This window comes from Eptatretus burgeri, chromosome 14 (genome assembly GCF_056783735.1).
Source record: "Eptatretus burgeri isolate ZD-2024b chromosome 14, Ebu_testis_v1, whole genome shotgun sequence".
Lineage (NCBI taxonomy): Eukaryota > Metazoa > Chordata > Myxini > Myxiniformes > Myxinidae > Eptatretus > Eptatretus burgeri.
Window position 1 is genome coordinate 19,136,938 of NC_140974.1, and position 17,626 is coordinate 19,154,563.

Genomic DNA, 17,626 nt, shown 5'->3' on the forward strand with positions numbered 1-17,626 from the left:
GAGGCGTCGTAGTAATGCTGGAGTCGGCCGGCTCGTGAGTGTACCGAGTACGGAATAAAGGGGAGCCGCGGGCACAGTACGCCCGTGCTCGCACTCGTGCAACACAGCCCGGCTCGACTGTTCCTCCACTTCGTGTCTGCCTGCTAAGCATCTCCCATTTCAGTACAGTACAATGTCGATGAAATACCGACAGAAGCTGGCCAACCTGGCCAAGCCAGCAACGTCAGCCCTGCAGCTGTAGCCCCAGCACAGACAGCCGGGTTTCCACGCTCGGCGGCGGCCTCGTGATCGGGTGTGACCGTCAAGCCGCTTCCCGATGATCTTGGAAGTAAGAGACCGAATCGAGTTGTTCTACAGCGGTACCCTGGCCATCTGTTGCAGAACAAGAGTCGCTCGTTTGTGTCCTCGTGGTACCAGACTAATGAATGGCTGGAATACAGTGTGCAGACAGATGCAGCATTCTGCTATCCATGTAGGAAGTTTAACACCGCACGCAGCCCAGTGGACTCTTTCACAGTGCAAGGCTACCGGAATTGGAAACATGCCGTTGAGAAGGCAGGGGGTTTCACAAACACGCAACTTCAAAGGAACATTTAACTTGTGTTTTGAGGTGGAAGGAGAATGAGAGGTGCATCGATTGTGGTAAGGAGATTTCCACACTCCTCAATGCTGACCAGCTAAATAGAAACCAGTACTATGTGTCTGCTCTTATAGATGTTGTGGGATTTCTCACCGAAAACCAAATACCTTTTAGAGGGAGCCTTGATAATTTTGAAGATATGTCAGACCGGCACAGTGGGCTCTTCCTCTCGCTTTTAAACTACACACCCAAAAAAGACACCGAGCTAGCCGAAATAATAAAGCATATCCCACGAAACGCAAGCTATACTAGTCCGGAAATGCAGAATGAACTGATTTGCACATTGAGTAATGTTGTGAAGGATACCATCGTGGAAGAAGTAGGCACATTGTGGTTTACCATCAAGGTGGATGGGACGAGGGACCCCACTGAATGTGAGAACATATCAATCATCATTCGCTTTGTATCGGCATCAAATGAAGCAACAGAGTGTCTACTCACAATAGCTACAGCCGACGCTGGAGATGCAAAAACATTGACAGACCTAATAATTGTAGAGCTGACAAAAACAGGACTTGACACATCAAAAATATTAAGTCAGGTGTACGACGGGGCTTCGGTAATGGCTGGGAAGCACGGTGGGGTGCAAAAGTTGTTGCAAGAGATATTGGAAAGAGAAATCCCCTATGTGTTCTACTTAAATCACCAACTCCATCTGGTAGTTATCCACGCACTGGCAGCAGAGAAAGCTGTCACTGATTTCCTCGAGGTTTGTTGTTGCCTGTACAAATTCTTCAGAAAGCCCACTGTTGCTGCACAGTGTAAAGGTGAGCGGTTAAAACGACTTCTTAATCAAAGGTGGACGGGACATTTAGCCACCGTGTCTGTGATCATGGGATATTTTAAGGATATCACATCCTTACTGTCGGAGATTGATGCAGAGCGCGCCTACGGTGCAGAGATGAGGATGGAGGCTATTGGGCTTTTGCGGGAAGTCTCTGGGCCTGCCTTCATGTTCATTGCTATCTTTGTACAAAAACTGCTGATGTTGTTAGATGGCCCTAACAGACTCTTGCAGGCAGAGGACATGGACTTGCAAACGGGGTTGGAACTGGTGGCGAGTGCTACAGAGTGCGTGAAGAAACTCCGCTCTGAGGATGAGTTCACTGATCTGTGGAACAAGGCCAACGATGCTCGCACTTCTACACCTGCACCACCAAAATGGAGACGCACAATGCAGAAGAACTTGGAACAGTTTGTAGTTTTGGAGACGACAGGACAAAACAACGACAATGACAAGACGGAACTACAGAGGGTTTTTACAGCGCAATTGACACTGTGCTTTGAGAGATCGCTCAGCGCTTCAGTGAGTGCGACACACAACTCGCCCGTTCACTCGCTGGCTTGAATCCTGAAAATGGCACGTTTTTGGATCCCCACTTGCTCCAGCACATCATGACATTAACAAAGTCAACCATCAGTGAAACAGAGTGTGTGGTTGCAAAGCAGTTTATTCTCTCACAGACAGAAAAGCAGCCAAACGAGAGATGGACAACGCAAAAACTCCTCTCAACATACCACAAAACGCTGGAAGCCATGCCAAGTGTCGTGACTGCTATGAGACTTGGACTAACATTTGGTGCGTCCACTGCCATGTGTGAAAACTCATTCTCAACATTGAGGAATGTCTTCACTGACCATCGACGGTCCATGCGCCATGCACACAAGGCACAACTGGTACAGCTGGCCTTCGAGAGAGACCTCGCACGTGAATGCCTGAATGAATGGAAGGAGAAGGTCCTCAGAAGATTCCACACCGAGACGCGTCGCCTGCAGCTCTTCTGACAGTGAGTACTGTGGTATAAAAACTATACGAGGAGTTCAGATTGTGTGTGTGACTGCTGGTGATGCGTGTGTGGTTGTGGTTGCAGTGTGGTTGTGGTCAGCACCCGCCGTGGTCGGCTGCTTTGTACTTCTGATGTTTAAGTTAAATGTTGTGTTTGGTGCTTTGTATATAACCTTACCTCTGTGTAATTGACTGCTTTAAATGCGGACCTTGTGGTATCTTCAGGCTGGTCGTATTTGCTGTTGATAGTTTAACGTGATGATCACAGGTCATAGCCGACTGTATCTTATTTCAAAGTGCACTGATTCTGGTGCCAACCTCCCCCGTTTAGTCATTGTATCTCTGGTATATTAATTTTCTAATGCCAATTCTTCACAACACCTTGTATAAGTGCACCTGAATTGGTGCCAACTGTCTAATCATTGAATATCTGCATTGTGAATGTGCCAGTTTGTTGCGGCTCTCCTGCATTCGAATAATTTTAGGTCAAAAACATCGGAACATATTAAATCTCGCTGAGATCAATTTGGTTAGTATGCGACGGCAACCTCAGTATAGATGCGTTTATGCTGCATGACTACAATAGCATACCGGGTTATCAAAAATATTAAATATAATAATTGTGCCCCCCCCATCCAGTTCATCTTCTTCTTCCTCTTTCGGCTTCTCCCGTTAGGGGTCGCCACAGCGGATAATCCGTATGATCCGCATCGTGATTTGGCACATGTTTTACGCCGGATGCCCTTCCTGACGCAACCCTGGTCGCCTCTTACGACACAGGGATATGGTACACCTATTTTAACCAGGGTATACACCGGCCCAGTATACTGGTACTCATTTCGCCGACCTCGGAAGGATGACAGGCTGAGTCAACCCCCTGATGTATTAATTCAGTGGCCCAACGGGGCTTGAACTCAGGACCTATTGATCCCAAGCCGCTGCCCTAACCACTGCGCCAACACCAGGCTTTGGGGCATATCCAGTTCATATGCCCCCCTTAATACTGAGCCCTGGCTACGGGCCTGTTGGGGGTAATGCATGTGGGTGCGTGTGCACGGGGTTTTGGCATGGTTTGTTGGTGGGGCGAGGGATAGGTTGAAGGTTATTGAGTTTGCAACCACATGTCCATTGTGGGTTGTGTAGATTGTAGGAAGTGAACATTGTGTGTGTAGACAATTCTAGCAGCTGCTGCATTGAGTGAGCAATCTCCTGGTGATGGGTGTGTTATATCTTTGAGGTAGGTAGATATGTGGTCCAGGATAGAGTTCCATATCTACAGCTAGGAGAAGAAGAAGAGCCAGGCAGGCCAGAGTATCTGCTGGTCTTCTTTATGGAAAAAAAAATGAACAAAGTTCTCTGGGCACACCAATCTCTTCTGGAAATTGAGGGTAGTTGAGGATTGCTTGTCTTCTTTCGGAACTCCAGTTTCTTGGGTTTCCATGGACCGGGTCGGGTCGAGAATCAAACGCAGACGGGACTGCTCAAAAGCTACTTTGCTTCTCTGAACTATCCTGCCAGCCGTACACCCTCTTATCTGCTTGTTGTACCCAGACGACTCCTTCAGTGTCGCACACCAGGCAGCTGTTTTTGACAGACCGAGTAAATTAAGAGATGGTGACCACACATGGAGTATAGGATGAGAAACTCGTCCACTTTACACCGTGCAATCAGTGATGTAGGTAATGAGGAAGGGATTTTTAAAGGAAAATAGTGTCGTGATGTGCAACAGGTGTTGCACATGTAATGCAAGTGTTAAATGGTTGCCAAAGGAACTTTAGTGAGTGACACGATGCGAAATGTGCTTTTCCAACCAAAAATGTGACTTTATTCTCCACGCTTTATTCGTTTTGTTACAACATTTTCCAAAATATATTATAAAGAACAAACATGACATTTAGTTCAGAAGTTGGAATACAAGCAAAGATGAAAAAGACAAGAAGAAATGAGATTGAAAGAGAATAACTATCAAATAGAAATGCATTCATTCGCCTAATTGGCAGCCATTTTCTACGAGCCCATTAAACAAGACCTGTACAACGTATGGAAGGATGAACTCAACCTGACATTTCTCTTCTCTCTTTCTGACATGTGACATGATCTTGAAGCATGCACTGGAAGGAGTGAGTCCACCCAAGACCCGTCATGTTACAAATAGATGTCGCACACCATCGGTCACAGATTCCAAACAATAATCGCAAATCATTGCGTAAGGTGCAGCAAGTTTCTCCTTGTACAAAATATGGTGGCATTATCCACCCCCACCTCTCACCACTGTTTGTATACATCCTCTTGAGTCCCATTGTTCACTATACTGAACATTCGTTTGAAATAGCCTGTTATAAAGTCAGCCAGCGAGAGCTTCTGGTGCAGACATTCAAAATATTGAATATGTAACGAGGACTGGGGATATTGAGAGGTGTGGGGCTGGGTTGTTAAGAGGGGATGGGGTTAGGAGGGGAGGGGGGAATTTTACTCCACCTTTCCTCTGAGGATCATTTTACCCACCTTGCTCTACATGAGTAGCACAAGTTTTGTCTCGCACCGCCACCTATAAGATATGTTTTATGGTCACATGATATTACGAAAACCTAAAAAAGTGTATCATGAAAACAAATTTGGCAGCTAACAATCTCCAACCCCCCTCCACCCCACTTGTTCACCTCCACCCTTCCCTCACCGCACATGCAATACAGTTTCCAAACTACATTATTACCCTGTGCTCACGAAGCGAAAAACAGGGTTCGGTGATCGGTAGCATCCGTAGATATGTCTTACGTCGTACGTGTCTGCATTTTGTTAAGAGCGTAGCATCGAAATCCGTTCAGCGAAAGAAATTGAAACTTTACATGTTATATGACCATGTGATACATCGTGGTCAATATTTTGAGGTCAACATAGCCCAAAAGGTCAACATAGGCCACAATTCCTGAAATTGTTAATTTTCATCTGCTTGACTTGTTACAAAGTTCAGTAATCACCAACTGTTATTGCATATTGGAGGAAATTTATAATAAATATATTGCCTCTTCCAGACCTGTTTTCTACTACTTCCCCATATCAGTCTGCATTATTGATTATAAAGTATTTTGATTTATGTACAAATATGAAAATAAAAATATGTACAAGTTCTGCATTGATTTGTGCACATAATCCAAACTCTTAGATCATTTAAAGATGAAAATCAAATCAACAACTATGTATCTTTTACTTGTTTGAACTCTGATGTGTAACCATTTTGAGCCATCATCATGGTGGAGGCAGAAAGCTTCAAAAGGAAACTTAAGAATGCCTCACTATTCATTACGGTATTTTTTTTAGTTGAGGTGCACCAGTATGGACACTCACCCTCTGGGTAGGAGTACCCTTTGCTAAAATAAGATGATTTGTAATATCGGATACCCACAAAATGGCACTATTTCCACCCCCCTCTCGCACTCACGCAAACATACACACATCACATGTGTGGTTTATATTTTATACATATACATTATACATAGATGTGTGGTTTATATTTTACTCCCTTGTGCTCTGATTGGTTAACACAAAAGACCTACGGTATTTCAATTGACCAATGGGTTGCTAAGGTTCAAGGGAAATGTTTGAGGGGCAACCGGCAAGCATCCTAGATAGCTACGACGTTGTCATCAAAATTACTCGCCATATATTCCTGACTGGTGAAATGCAGAAATTTAGAAACTTTTTTGCAAAAATCGCAAAAATTAGGAACTTTTAAGATGTACAATCTTATGAGGAGTGACATGACAGTACTTGAGAATAGTGTGTCTGCCCAAGCATACATCAGATGATCCCTGCACTCCACATCAATGCCCATATCACGTCCCTCCTGCTCATGAGCAGTCGAATCGATGCAAATAAAATTTGTTCGTTGTTATTTTTAATTACACTTGCACCTTGCTAAATTGCACCTGTGGTTGTTTTCACCTGTTGTTTTTAAGCAGGAACATTTAATTAATTATGTGATAGCATCAGGTGCAGGGTGTAGTTCAGCTCAGAGCACAAATGCTCGGACAAGTGTCTCGTGTCCAACCACAGTACTCAGGAACTTTGACTCACAGGTTGGAAACTTCTATAGTTTTATTTTAATTTTCCTCTTCTTTGAGGAAGGTAAAATCGATGAGATATATTCCACTCTTAAATCTGCTTCCATGGGTGGGAGCTTCTCTCGATGAGTGAGCATTTTCTTGAATCGTCTTTCCAATTCTTGTTGATGGATCGAAGAAGCTAACTGTTCTGTAGTTTGTAATTAGAATGTTGGATGAACGCTGCTGTGATTCTCGGCATGAGCTATCTAATGCAATGTCAGCAATGGTGGTTCAAATGTGGCGGATATTGCACAAAGGTGAGAAGGATTCACTATATATTCAAGACATTGTACGATGTTGAGAAGAGAAGGTTTGTGACGATTGCTTCGATAGGCCGGTAGTTCCTTCAGGTGGATTCCATGTGCCATTGCGGGCAAGGTATGCTTTCCATCGGACATTTCTTCTTGCTACGTCTCTGGCATTGGGCTCTTCCTTCTCAACACATCCATTGCACCATCGGCCCAGCATTTATTGCATGGCTTATGTCAATATCATTGGCATCAGTTGGCTCATGAGCACATTAGATTTTATTTAACTATTTACCAACTATTTATTTTGGCTACTTCCCTGGGAAGAGTTAAGATGGATTTTTTTTTTTTTTTTTTTACAGAAACATACACATTGACTGTTAGAGTGCTTTCAGGACTAGGCGACTAGGACTACCAGGAGAAGCGATACTCAGACTTGAGTGAGTGAATGGACTAGGCAGGTAGGCAGGCTCATTGAAGGATTTGAATCAGTTGCATGTACTTTCTCAGCTGGGCATTTCGAGCAGTGTTTGTTCGTTTTTTTGGGGGGGGGGGGGCATCCTGAAGTGTTAGAGAAAATACAGTTTCCAAGTATCAGGGCTTGCGCTAGGATCTGTACGTATAGTCTCCAAGTAACAGAACTTGTGCCAGGATTCAAACGTACTCTCACAAAGTATCGTCCGGTACGTCGGTCGTCGCGATGACATTGTCACACTTACCCAAGACATTCTCCAGACGTGCATCGGACATTTTCATGAATGTTACAAACCCCTTAATCGATCTTAATAGGTCTCTTGCTTTATACAATCAGAGCACACAGGACCCACTTATGCTCCCAAGATATCTTGTCCTCTTAGAGCTGTGAATAAAAAAAACAAACCAACAATTATTAATAAACCACTCAATTGTTTTTTTCTTCCTGATGTTAAGAAAAAATGGATACTTCACCATTATGACGTCAGATCTGCAAATTTTGGCCATTTGTAATGTCAGACCCAGAACTGATGACCAAGGCAAGTTTTCCACACTAATTGTAGACAATTGATTTACCTGCACAAGATGGGGGTGCAAAAACTTTTGGCATTTCACATTGAACTTTGAGTTTTTGGAAATGGAGATTTTTGTTTTGGAGGTGATTTAGTCAAAAATAAATAAATATATTTATTCCACTTATGAATGCCGGTTGAGGAAGGACCAGCCATGATGTAAAACAGCCGAATGACGTCATCAATGTTGAAGATGAATTGTGATGATCTCATATATATATATATATATATATATATATATATATATATATATATATATATATATATATATATATATATATATATATATATATATATATATATATATATATATATATATATATATATATATATATAAGACTTCTGCTAAACTTTGCAGGAATGAATTTTCAGTGTTTTGTCTTAATGTACTTTGGGTTGAATTGGGAGTGTCCTCTGAGTCCTTTGAATCCTCATAATCTGCATTTCCCCTCCTCATGCACCAATATATATTTTTTGTAAATATGGTCGCTGATCAATCCACATTTTGCATGTACATAAATGATAGCTCACAATATTAAGTAAGCTATGTATTGAATCACTGGGTGGAACTTGGTGACTGTATTTGCATGTTACATGAGCACCATGAACCCATTCGCATGTGCTGTGTGAACCTTGCTTGACTGATGTAATTTTTTTTCCTGGTCTCAAGGTTGGTATATCATAGTGAATCATAACTAGCATGGTAACGTTATTCTGAGTGAGGAAATGCAGGGATATGTTCCTTAGGCTGCATGGTGTGCAGCAGCACTGTGCTGGAAGTCTGTAGGGTATGGTGCACTCACAAGCCTGTAACGAAATGAAACATCGCTGTGGGGTTGCAAGATGCCCAAACCAATGCGGGACTGATCCAGGGCTGGTACTTGACCCTCTGGCTCCATTAGAGCGATGTCGAAATATGAAAGGACGAGCACAAGAAATTGTTTCATCTCGTTCATGGCGAAGAAGCGACCGGGACACATGGTGACACCAGAGCCAAATGGCATGTAGGAGTATTTGAGTTTCCGCCCGTTCTTCTCGAATACCGTGCGCAACTTCCCATCCTCATCCAAAAATCTATCGTACTGGAAGGCCTGGTGGAGAGAAGGCAGGAAACATTTGATTGTCAAGAATCGGCTTGGGTTGGATGTGCACAGTACATTTTGTCATTCATACACCAGCTTTAGACGATCATAAAACACATGAAATAGCTTTATACACCAAAGTCTGAGAATACAAGATGAAGATGTGCCAACTTGTCATTTGAACCCTTTGAACCCCGGTGGCCGTTGTACCGGCCACTATTCAAACCTGCATATACCCGAGCGGCTGGATTTGTCTCCAGGAAGCCCAGGGTGGAGGGGCTAAATATCCAAGGAGCTCAGGGTTCAAAGGGTTAAGAAAGCCATTCTTATTCTTTTCTTTTGGATGCAGCATAACACTTTGGGGTAGCACAATTGGCTGAGATCATGGCTGTGCTGTCGATGTAGTGCCCTCTGTAGGTTAGGTCAGGAATTTGGAATTTGTTCAGGGTGCCAGCAATAGCTCGCCTACTCTTAGCTAAGGACACTGTGGAATCTTTAACGTCCACTAAGTAATGCCAGAAGACAGGATACCAGTTCAATGTCCATCAGAGGGACAGCATGCACATTGATGAATCACCGTGCCTGTGAAACACCAGGATGGCAGTTTTTAGCCGAGTCGAGATTCAAACCCGTGTTAGACAGCTTAGAGGTGAGTGTGCATAGCTCTAGGCCATCCTGCCAGCCCCAATTAAAGGGAGTAAACCAACCATCAAAACGTCGGAATAATGCATAAATGAACCCGAAGTAAGAATTAATTGTGAAGCGGTAACAAGCCTCATCCTCACCTCAGGTTTGGGGTATATACTATGATCATAATGAAGTAGTTGTGGGTAGAGAGCAATGACGTCGCCACTGCGAATACGGTAGGTAGCGCCTGAGTCAAGGTCAAGTTCTATGTTCTCTTTGGCAACACGTACGTTCATGGAGGCGCTGGACAACCGCATTGCCTCCATAATGATGCTCTCTGGAAGATCAACGCAACAAGGCACAGTCTGATTCAGTCACAGCACAACAAATTACATTTTAAATTACTTTTTACTGACACTTCTAGAAACAAAAGGGGACACAAACATATCACATGTATAAAGATGGCATATAATGGCACTGCTGTACAATCCCCTCGTCTTTCCTTCCGCCACTTGCATTCGGATCTCTTCCATTTTTTGAAGTTTCACCATTCCTCCATCCTCTCATCTCCCTCCATATATTGCTCCAAATACCAGATGAAGCAGTGATTTGTGGTCGGATGACCTCTTCTTTCATGACTTAAATACAGTGCCGAGAGAAAGCCGATACCCCCCTTTCAAATTTTTCACCTTTTGTTGCATTATAGCCTGTAATTAAATTACATTAAATCAGACTTTTTCAACCTTTGCTTACACGTCGTAACCCACAACTTCCAAGTGAAAAACAAATTCTACAATTTTCAGAAAATGAATTAAAAAGACAAAACTCGAATGTTGTCAAACGTGCTTCCACCAAGTGTTAACTCACGGGTTGGATACTTATCCAACCAAGATATTCCAGTTTTGTATTTTTAATTAATTTTCTGAAAATTGTAGAATTTGTTTTTCTCTTGGAAGTTGTGGGTTATGATGTGTAAATAAAAGGTGAAAAAGTCTGATTGAATGCAATTTAATTACAGGCTATAATGCCACAAAAGGTGAAAGTTTTTAAAGGGGGTGTACACTTTCTATAGGTACTGTATGTCACTCTGATATGCTTCAATAAGACAGTCTACAACCAGTTATGATGTCATGATAAATTATAGGTTAATTTGACATTATGACCAGGTTCCAAATATGGACGCCATGACCTGATCAATATAACAGACGGAGCAATGATGTCAGGGTAACCCAAAGACTGCCTGGTTATGACTAAAAAGTGAAACCATACAATGTGTATTGAAGCTACCCTTCCAGTAACCATGTGGGATCGAGATCTCATTTGTGTGAAATGTAGTCTCCATGAACAGTTGGATAGAAGAATGAATGTTTAAGTGATAAGGCCTGGTCTTAATTAACCTTGTCAGGAGACTTAATATCTTGGGGAAGGGGCTGTGTTACATTTGTACGGGGGTTGGTCAGGTCAGGTCAGGTATGGGAGCATGTGCCAGAGCAGCGCATCGCTGCGTCCAGTTTCTGCCGGTACTCCAGGGGCCTTGGTCTGGCCATCCCCCAAGCAGATGCCAGGCCCATCCCCATCTCCTTGAGATGCCGATCAACCTGCTGCAACCACGAGGCACGTGGTCAGCCCATTGGCCTCCTTGACTAAGGCGACTCACTCACTGAGAGAATCTGGTGAGCAGGATCAGCGTCAGGAAAACGAGCCACATGTCCATACAGCCGCAGCTGACGCTCAGGGACTATGCAGGTAAAAATCTCATTTGAGTCTCTCTCAGCAATGGCTCATTGGACACAAAGTCTGACCAGCGATAGCCAAGGATTCCCCGAAGAGACCTGGTACCAAAGGAATTAAGTTTCCGTCTCAGATCCTTGGTCAGAGTCCAAGTCTCGCATCCATAGAGCAAGACTGGAAGCACCAAGGACCTGAAGATTCAGACTTTCGTCCTCGCGCACAGGTACCGGCAGTGTCACACCCCATTCTCCAGTAAATCCATGACTTCCCAAGCCCAACCCAGACGTCCATTGACCTCTGACTCACAGCCAGCAGATACATGAATTTCACTGCCAAGGTAAGAGAATCTCTCCACGACCTCAACATGCTCACCACAAACAGGCACAGACAGGACAGCGGCATCCAAGATGTCATTGAAAGCCTGGATCTTAGTTTTGACCCAGGAAACTCGTAATCCCAGCGGCTCCGACTCCTCATTCAGCACCTCGAGGGCCCCCGAAAGGACATCTAAAGTCTCCGAAAAGATGACTGCATCATCTGCGAAATCGAGGTCAGAGATCTTGACATTCCCAAACGATTCACCGCAGCTTGATCTCTCTGACATCCTCCCTAGAATCCAGTCCATACAAGTGCTGAAAAGTGTGGGGGCCAGTGCACACCCCTGACGAACTCCAGTAACAACTGGATATACATCAAAGATGGTATCACCATACTTCACAGCACTCTCAGTACCAGAGTAGAGTTCAGACATCAGATCGATCAGTTTTGGTGGCACCCCACGAAGACCAAGAATCCTCCAGAGAGCATCACAATTCACTGAATCGAACGCTTTACAGAGATCAACATAGGCTGCAAGCAGCCCCTGCCAAAACTCTCGTCTGCGCTCGGTGAGGACCCGAAGAGCAAGGATACCGTCAATCGTTGACCTCTTTGGTGTAAAGCCTGACTGCTCTGGACGCTGGTGCTCAAGCAGATGGTGGCGAACTCTATCGAGAATTATCCGAGCAAAGACCTTGCCCCGCACTGAGAGCAGCGTCACTCCTCGGTAGTTGTTGCAGTCTTGGCAATCACCCTTCCCTTTCCAGAGAGGGACAACAATCAGTTGGGATGATGCTTGTGTTCCAGGCAGAGCACAAAACTGCATGCAACAACACGAGTGCAGCATTTCCACCAGCCTTGAGACGTTCAGCATGGATGCCACAGATCCCTGGAGCTTTACGCCCATTTCAACCGGTTCACCGCAGCCTGTGTTTCCACAAGCGAAGGTGGACCACAGTTGATTGGAGGGTCAGCAACAGTTGTTGTAATACCCCTGACATCCGACTCGACAGCTGATGGATCAGCCTGGAACAACCGCTCAAAGTAACCAGCCCAGCAGGTCTTCACTTCGGACTTCTCTGTCAAGTACCTACCACCCTCTGCTCTAACTGCAGTACACCGAGGGATGGGCTTGTATGAACGCAATGCGTGAATTCCCCTGTAAGCAGGATGAGAATCACTTGACCACAGGTGATGCTCTACCCCCTTACAGATTCCTCGCACATCCGCCTCCTTGTCCACCCTCAGTGCACGTACAGTTTTACGCCTCAGCTCCCTGAACAGCTCAGCTCTGCCATTCAGCCTGGCCCTGCGACTCTGGTCAATGATATCCAGTGTCTCTTGAGAGACAAAGTTCTTCTTTGCCCTTGGGGTTGGGGGGGGGGTAGATTCAGTTCTTGGAATTGAGGCATAACCCCCAGTTTGTATGCGAGTAGTTTCAGAACTTTTAAAACCCTGTATTAAAGGTGTGTGGACAGAGATAAGTTAGTAAGCCGCTGAGAGACGGCAATGTACCCTCCAGCGGATGGAAAGATTAATGATGTCTTGACATGTCAAACTATGTGGAAGCCAGGCTAGACGGGAGTGCCTCGGGCGTCTCATCATCCATGCTGTGGCACGCTTAAACAACCCCCTTCCCTCGCACCCTGGGGAAGAGGAAGAAGCTCTGGCCCTCCAAAATGGCGACCCCTGATTGGTGACAAGCCAGATGATGTGCCATTGGACCATGCTTCTTGGCAGGTCACGGCTCTGATTGGTCCAGGATCGGCATCGTCTGATTGGGTCGCGACACGGTTGCACAGCGTTGGTGATGCTTGGTTGGCTGGGAGCAACAGAGGAGTGTTGACCTGGATGTTTTAGGGGCAAGGGAGCACATGCTGACTGTTCTGCTTCAGCACATTCAAGACGATGTCCATGAATTCTTGGATGGAGAGTTCACGGCATGTCCTGCCAAACATGAACCGCTGCTGTTACCGATGACCTGGAACTTTCCTGCCAGCCTGCTATTTCTGTCCCACCCTGTTTTTTTTTATGGTGTGCGCGTGTGCGTGTGTGTGTGCGTGTGTGTGTGTGTGTGTGTGTGTGTGTGTGTGTGTGTGTGTGTGTGTGTGTGTGCGTGTGTGTGTGTGTGTGTGTGTGTGTGTGTGTGTGCCTTTCGGGTGCTCTTATTGTTCTGTTTTTGTAAGTTATCATGATTATTTATTGTGCAGTATTTCATTAGGAATCCCCGTAAATGTTCTGTCTTGTGCTCAGTAAATATTTATTTTATTTCATAAGCCCTGCCATATCTCCCATACAAACAGTTTCTGTTTAATTGATAAACCCCTCGGCCCGAAGGGAATTATATTGAGTTAATAACCTTCCTCGGTCTCCACGTCAGTCGTGGTTGTGGTTATTGTGGTTGATGTGAAACCCTTCACGTGACAATATATATATATATATATATATATATATATATATATATATATATATATATATATATATATATATATATATATATGTATATATATTTTTAACAATGATCTAAAGTTCCTTGAGGAACTTGCACATTTATCAACTGTTGAAGAAGGGCATTGAAGTTAAAAAAATATATATATATATATTTATGGAAATTGCTCCAAACACGGCATAAAGCCCCTCCAGGTAAGGGGCTAAGGAAAGGTTAGATAAAGATAAGTATAAAGCAAAACAAAATAAAAGAAAGAGTAAAATAACAAGAAACATGCAAGACACAGGAATAGAAGTAGCAGAAGTCAGGTGAAATGTGATGTAACCTCAAAGATGTAAGAATTCGAAATTGACATTCTTATTCAAGCTGGGTGGATCATAGGATAACGTGAAGCACGTTACAGGTAGTGAATTCCAAAGCGAGGAAGGATGAGGGATAAAATTATCTGCATTGTATTTCGTTCTGTACTTTGGATCAGCTATAGTGCATTGATGTGCAGATATGGCAAACTGAGTCTTTCATCCAAACACTCGTCCAGGAGGAATCAAGTTAGAAAGTCCAGCAGAACATTTTCCATGAAAATATCTGAAGAACAAGCCACGAGTGGAAAGTGACCTCAGGTGAGAGAGTGGTTGAAGAGTTGAATCCATCTCCGCACCAACCAGGTTCGCTCTGCATGTCTGGAGCCTATCAAGTAAAGATAAGTGGCAGGCTGGTGCTCCAGCACAAATGTGGCAACAGTACTCCACGAGGGGATCAATAGTTGTCTTGTACAGGTACAAAACAGCATCAGGAGGTAAATACCTCTGCTGCACTCGATAAAGACAACCAACTCGCTTGGAAGCACTCTTCGCAATACCAGAAATGTACTTATCCCAAAAGGTTAAGGGAGATGTCCAGACCAAGAAGCCAAAGCTCAGATGATTATGTTAAGGTTGAAGACCCCATGTGCACAGAAGGGAAAGACCTGTTTCTGGAATGAAACATGGACAACAATTTAGTTCTCTTTGTATTGACCATTAGCAGCCAGTCATGCCCACACTTCAACACGTTCTCTAAATCATTGTCCAGCAAAACTCCAACCTCATTACGAGTAATGTTGAGTGAATCAGCAGATGTACAGTAAAGTGAGGAGTCATCAGCATGCATGACTAGCTGAAGCAGAACATTATCAGGAAGATCATTGATATAAACGAGGAACAGAGTGGGACTAAGGACAGAGCCCTGTGGAACACCAGAATTGATGGAGCAAGTCGGAGAAGATTGACCCTCAAGTACAACCTTCATCTTGCGATTTGTAAGGAAAGCCAAAATGATTGAATACATCACTCCATATACACCATGTGACTGAAGCTTGTGGAGCAGACCCTTGTGCCACACTTTGTCAAAGGGTTTTGAGATATCCAAAGCAACTAATCGAACTTCACCCTTGAGCTCCAATGTCCTGTTGAAATGATCCGTAATGAAGGAGAGCAGATCACCAGTACAGCAGGAATGGCGAAAGCCATACTGGCAGTCATTGAGAAGGTCGTTGTCCTCCAGATGGCTTAGAAGTTCTTCATTGATGAAGCATTCAAATACCTTACTTATTACAGGAAGCAGGTTAATGGGGTGATAGTTAACTGGCTCAAAATGTTCACCAGCACCCTTGAAAACGGGGACAACAGAAGCCACTTTCCAAGATGAAAGGCCACTATCAGTGTATGTTTACATCATACATTTACAAGGACATTCGGAGAGCACATTACCGAAATCAAAATGTGAATTTGAACCGTGATCTTATCATCATGTAGGATAACATCACTGGCTGAGGTTGTGGTGGTGCTACTGATGCAATGCCATCTGCTGGTTAGGGCAGAACATTTTTATTTGACCGTGGTGCCAGCGATAGTCTACCTTCTCTTCATGAAGGACACCATCAGATCTTTAACATATCCACCAACAAATGCCTGCAGATGGAACGCACGTATAACATCCATCCAAGCGAGGGCACACACATTGATGAATCACCTTGCCTGTGAAACACCAGGATGACAGTTTATGGCTGACTCAGGATTTGAACTCAGGCGACACAGATTAGAGGTGAGTGTTCTTACATCGAGGCCATCGTGAAAGCTCTGTTGTTCACTTATTGGCTTCTACATATCCATATCAGGCCTTTTTGCTATATTGTTGCTGGAATAACTATATTATACTTTGGAGATCCCGTATCCCATTACATTATCTGCCTTGATTTTGATCTCTCGCTCAGGGCAATACGAAATCCAGTTTGGTCGGTTGATGTTAAACTGAACTATTTTGTCATTAACATAAAATAACCTAGGTTTCATGTCAGGCTGTCTTGCATTTTGAGCACAGAAAAAGAAAAGCATGAAATATGCCTTTTTAAAATATATATATATATATATATATATATATATATATATATATATATATATATATATATATATATATATATATATATATATATATACACATAGATAGGTTAAGACTCATGGAAAAGCTGAATGACAGTATTGAAGTAGAGAGGGGTTGGCAAAAAAGAAAGAATGGAGATTATTGGGAAGGAACGGACAGATTGGTAGCACAAGTTAATTTGGCACGTACAAACAAGACAAAGGAACCAAATGGGTGAGTAGCAACAAGTACCGTGTAAGCAGTGAAGTCGGAAAGGTCAGGAATCAGGGATAACATGAGATGATGTCTCACGACTTTAAAGTAGCGAAGAGAAGAACATGATTCGGCAGATTCAGGGAGGAATTCCCACATTCTACTTCAGAGGCAATAAAGAGTGGAAGTGAGCAGTTGGCCTGGTTTTGGGTAGGGTAGCAAGACAGGTTGCTGGCTGAGTCAGTGTAGGCTGGTCATGCTCATAAGGCTCAAATTACTGAGTGGTCGAGTGGGGTGGGACAAGAAATGTGATGACGAAAACTTTTAGGCCACCAACCTGTCAGCAGTGGGAAAGCAGAGTCGGCCTTGTACTTCAGCCTTGTGTTGAGACTCCTATGCTTCATCAGTTGGATGAATTATTTTAAGGAAATGTGTGAAAGAAAACCTTTTATAAGCCGATGGACACCGGTGAACGCAAAGGTGCGTCTGATACGATTCTACAAATTTACAACAACAACAAAAACGACCTTTAAAATAACTTCTTCAGGTGAAAAGGCAGAAGCAAAAGGTATACGTAAAGGAAATGGACAAAGTGATCATAAAATGCAGCAAATGGTGTGCATTTTGATCTTACCCAGAATCGGAAGGTTTGCAAGTTGATGGTTGCAAAATAACAGAGGATGATTCTTCTCAAATTTACGAGGAACAGGTAGGCCAAAGCAGCTCTCTACTTCACGTTTCGCTGCTTCATAAGCCTCAGGGTGTCTGTGAGAGCCATGCCAGGGGTTATCAAGGTGTGCGGCACCAAAGATCCTCCTAATTCCCCTTTTTTATTGCTTCCAACTTGACATCCACATCTGCTACTTTAAACACAACATTTATATCCCACTCTTCCTATCCCCCCCCCCCGTTTAAATGAATGACAATTGGGGGTGGGGTAAAACCACATTGACTATGTGGTGTCAACTTAATGAATTAAGTTCTCG

At 43.8% G+C, this 17,626-nt stretch overlaps 1 protein-coding gene across 1 annotated transcript in view; it reads right to left on the reverse strand.

Moving 5' to 3' along the window:
- Nucleotides 1-8,150: 8,150 nt before the first annotated feature.
- CYP7A1 (cytochrome P450 family 7 subfamily A member 1) overlaps nt 8,151-17,626 on the reverse strand; it is a 32,058-nt gene continuing 22,582 nt past the window's right edge. The window contains exons 4-6 of the mRNA XM_085853868.1: nt 17,275-17,405; nt 9,691-9,869; nt 8,151-8,914 (exon numbers count right to left, since the gene is read on the reverse strand). Coding sequence (XP_085709994.1) covers nt 8,567-8,914; nt 9,691-9,869; nt 17,275-17,405 — 658 coding nt within the window. The 3' untranslated portion in view covers nt 8,151-8,566. The remainder of the gene's footprint in view (nt 8,915-9,690; nt 9,870-17,274; nt 17,406-17,626) is intronic.